Source organism: Egretta garzetta, unplaced genomic scaffold, assembly GCF_000687185.1.
Source record: "Egretta garzetta isolate BGI_Z169 unplaced genomic scaffold, ASM68718v1 scaffold22, whole genome shotgun sequence".
Classification (NCBI taxonomy): Eukaryota; Metazoa; Chordata; class Aves; order Pelecaniformes; family Ardeidae; genus Egretta; species Egretta garzetta.
The window spans coordinates 14,760-18,672 of record NW_009259102.1 but is presented as its reverse complement, the minus strand read 5'-3'; the positions used below and the strand labels follow the sequence as shown (position 1 = coordinate 18,672).

General features: G+C 54.8%; 1 protein-coding gene across 1 annotated transcript in view; it reads right to left on the bottom strand.

Annotated features, from left to right (window-relative positions):
- Nucleotides 1-3,249: 3,249 nt before the first annotated feature.
- The window catches only part of HSDL2 (hydroxysteroid dehydrogenase like 2), a gene marked incomplete at its 5' end in the record, with an annotated part of 11,465 nt that continues 10,801 nt past the window's right edge, over nucleotides 3,250-3,913 (bottom strand). The window contains one exon of the mRNA XM_035890775.1: nucleotides 3,250-3,530. Within this exon, the coding sequence (XP_035746668.1) occupies nucleotides 3,405-3,530 (126 nt within the window). The remainder of the gene's footprint in view (nucleotides 3,531-3,913) is intronic.

Genomic DNA, 3,913 nt, shown 5'->3' with positions numbered 1-3,913 from the left:
GCGGACCCAGCGGCTCTCTGCGCGGGCACGACGGCTCGCTTACACGGGGCTCACTGCAGGCACGAGGCTCACGATCCTGGCACGGAGCTGTCGCAGCCGAGCCCTGCGTTCCTCCTTACCAGGGCTGAGTGCCTGCGCAGAGGCTGAAGGGGCGTCATGCCGGGGGAGGATCTTCTCAGCAAAGCAGCTTTGCTTCCCCCTGGGCAGGGCGCCTGCCTGAGGAAAGCGAGCGGCACGAAGACGTTCCAGTTGCAAAGCCTGCAGAGAGCCCTCGGCCCCTGTGGCCGGGTCACGCGTCGCTCCTGCGGGAGCCTGCAGCTCTGTGACAACGGGAACTGCGGGGACAGCCCAACAGCAACCAGCATTACGCCCGCACACGAGGACTAGCGCGTCTGCTCATGGCTTCATCTGACTTCAGTTCAAGGCGGTGAAGCCCGCCCGCCTCAATTCGTACAGTGGGTGCAGGCCCCGCGGGCAAGTTCCGCTTCTGGCATCAGCTCACGGGGAGACCCGAAGCCCTCTCGGGGTGTCACACGGGATCCCTGCACAGAAGCCAAAGGGGGAAAGACAAGCCAAAGGTGGAAGCTGGTGGAAGAGCTGCCAGCCGCAGCACCAGGCGGGCAGCACAGCAAGGGCAGGAGGAGGTCGGAGCCTCTGCCAGGCAGCAGAGGGAGGAGGAGATGGCGCGGGAAGGGGGACGTGGGGACATGGCAGTGCAGGACTGGGGGGCGAGGGCTGACCTCACCGCTGCTGTGGATTAAGAGAGGGACCGAGGGGAGGAGCTGGAGGAGGGGACAGGTACGGCTGGGCCAGCAGGAGACGGACGACCCGGCCGCGGGCTGGGTGAGGCACGGGGGGGCAGAAGGTGAGAGGGAAGCACGGGCTCCCGTGATCTGAGCGGGGCCAGGAACAGAGTCCAGTTCGAAGCGAAATTCCTCAGGTCCAGCGGGGAGCGGGAGGATGTTGGAAACCACTTGGCTCCACAGAAGATGACAAGCGGGCATCCAGACACGAAGGCCAATGGGTTTAAACCACATCATGGAAACAAAACCCATGATGTGTTGCAGGCGAGTGTTATACCTGACAGTTACTCTAGTATCCAGTTTTTCAAGATAAAAAGCCTTCAGATTTAGGAAAAAGGTGTAGTCCAACACCTCAATGCTCCTAAGAGATCAAGGGGGAGACATTCAAATTCACTCCCAGTAGTTGCTTCCCAGCACGCAGTTCTGAGAAAGGCCAGCAGCAAAATCCTCATTTCATCCCATGTGAGCCCCTGGCTAATCTCAGGCTGGTCCATATCCCCTGACCTGGCCATCCCTGCTCTCCAGCCAGGTAGCCTCCCCAGCCGTAGCTGCCTCTATGCCCAGCTGCCTCGGCCTGGGGGAGCAGCAGCACATGCGTCCATCCGTAGGTGTTAACATGAAATGCTTTCCCCCTGTTCTTAGCTGCTGGTACCATCATCCCTTCAGGCTGCAGCGTGAAGCTTCCCAAAGGTTCTGTCCCTAGCAGTCACCATTCAGTAGAGTCCACCTCAAATCCAGGCCAGAACAAGCCTCAGCTGCTAGTCACCTTCTCCAGATCAAACACACAAACCAGTCCTGAGGCATTACTTGCTCTTCCTCCCCCCCAACCCCACCCCCTCGTGGTTTCTGCTTCATGGAGAGGCAGAGCAAACGCTTCTTTAGCGCACTGCAGCGGCCAGCAATATGCATGCATTACTGCACCATCAGTGCAGATGTTCGGTCTCCTCCAGAGGACCCTGGTTTCCAGTGCTGGATCTTCTCTCCCTCCTATTCCACACGCAGCCTTGCTTCCATGTCCCGGTGCAGGCCAGTGCTCCTGCTCTCCTTCAGCCAGCAGAACCGCACGGGCTGATGCTGCTCTGGAGCCAGCAGGTCAGTGGTGAAGGACAGAGCGGTTACCAATAGACACCGGGATGAGGTGGGAAGCAGGCACTGCCCAGTGGAGACCAAAGCCTTTGGGGAGGGCCCCCTGAGACCAGCAGCACTGGCGGCAGGGGGAGGCAGTTAGGTCTGCACGCAGAGGTCACGGGGAGCCCCAGGATGACAGCCATGCCAGTGGCTCTGCGGAGCACAGCTCAATCCCCAGCAGGGACGAGTGCACTCGCTGCTGAGTGCAGCCCAGCGTGGGTGCTGGACTGGGAACGGTCACACAGCCCCGCTGGGGCAGCCCTCACCTGCGCTGCCATACTGCCCAACATGGGGCAAGCCACCCCCGTCCTCCCTCCCCGCCTCCCACCACACCGCCAGCCCCTTCTGCCTGCTGAGAAAGGAACCCATCTTCATGCTTTTCAAGATCCCCGAGAGTGCAGGGCACAGAGGTGAACCTGATGTTTTCAGTCTTATTACCCGAGTTCAACTAAAGCAAAAAAGATGCAACCTTCACAGTACGGGTCAGGAGCCACTTTAGACAAGCACGTGCTTTAAAAACTTGTGAACTATTGGGCTGCTAAGGGAATTAAGAAAGAAGTCCTAAGTCTTGAGCAAGCTTCTCAGCTTGCTTAGGAGAGTAAAATGCTCTAAATTCGGGACAGTTCTGTTGAGGACACCGAAGCAACATTTTAAGAGGCTGGTGCCTCTGGCTTTGCAGATGCTGTCACACAAAGTTTCAGACCATGCGAGCACTCACCCGCCTACAGAGTGGGTGCACACATGCTTTCACTAGCGAGCTTCAATCCTTCCCCACAAAGAGGAAGGAAGGGGAGGTGGCTGGCTGCATCATTGTAGGTTAACCCTCATAACGCTACTTGGAGGTGCTGTGGAAGGCAGCACCTTGGCTGTGGCGGTCAGGGGCAGGGGAGCCTGTGTGCGCTCCTGTGTACCCTTTGCACAAAAAGAAAACTTGTGTATCACTCGGTATGTCTGCGCAGCCTAACTCGGTGCAATGCAGAGGTATGAAAACTAGTGTAGGAAATAAAATCAGGAAAGAAAAAAAAAAAATTAATGAGATGTTCATTTACCAGGGGTAATTAGGGCCCTGCTAAATTGAATATTGCTTCCACTTCTAAGCCAGCTCAGGAATCTCTGCATGGCACTTGTATCACAGAAAGAGATCTGCAGAGTCACATTTGCTCCCCCCACCTTTTTTATCGGACACGTGTGAAGCAACTGTGTAGGAAAAAACTCACTTCAGGTGTCCCGCATTGACCCAGGGAAGCAAAAGAAAATAAAACACCTGCAACCTAATACATGTATTCTCAAGAAGGAATTAGTTTAATCAGAGACAAACATCTTCTTGTCTTAATCAAAGTTACTTCTTCTCTAAAAAAATTCTCACATTTTATCCATACTTACATTGCATCAGAGAAAAACGAGGACTACCATTTTAAAACAGCATTGCAGCTATATATGAAAGGCCACTGTTCCGCTAGTAAGGCTTTCCCCTCACAGTTTAGAGTTCAGCTGTGTCAGCATCTTCTCCAGCTTTATTGCTAGTGTCATGTTACCTTTAATCCTTAATTTCCCTGACATGAAGGCCATGGTTGGCTTTAGTTTACCTAAAAAGAAGAAACAGAACCATCAGGAAATGAAATGGAAGGGGAGACAGCCTGTGCACAGGAAAATGTAATGCCACTACAGTGAGACCTAGCAGCTGTACTGCTACCACATTCTGCTGCAAAAGCAGTGCGTGTTGAGGAAACACAGATTAGAGACGTGCAGAACAGAAGTCCAACAGATCGACCGGACTCGGCCCAAAGCTACGCTCGCTCGCTACTAAAATTTCAGTACCTCATTTGCAAGAGCAGGACAAGCTCTTGTGCTCTTCCTGTTCCCAGAACAGAAGAGTTTGGGGAAGTCCGAGGAGCTCTAGCCTACGCTTTCCCCCGAGCCACAGAAAGCCGAAAGCTCCTCCATCCCAGGGTCACAAAGCGAGGATGCTGTCCATGCGCCCA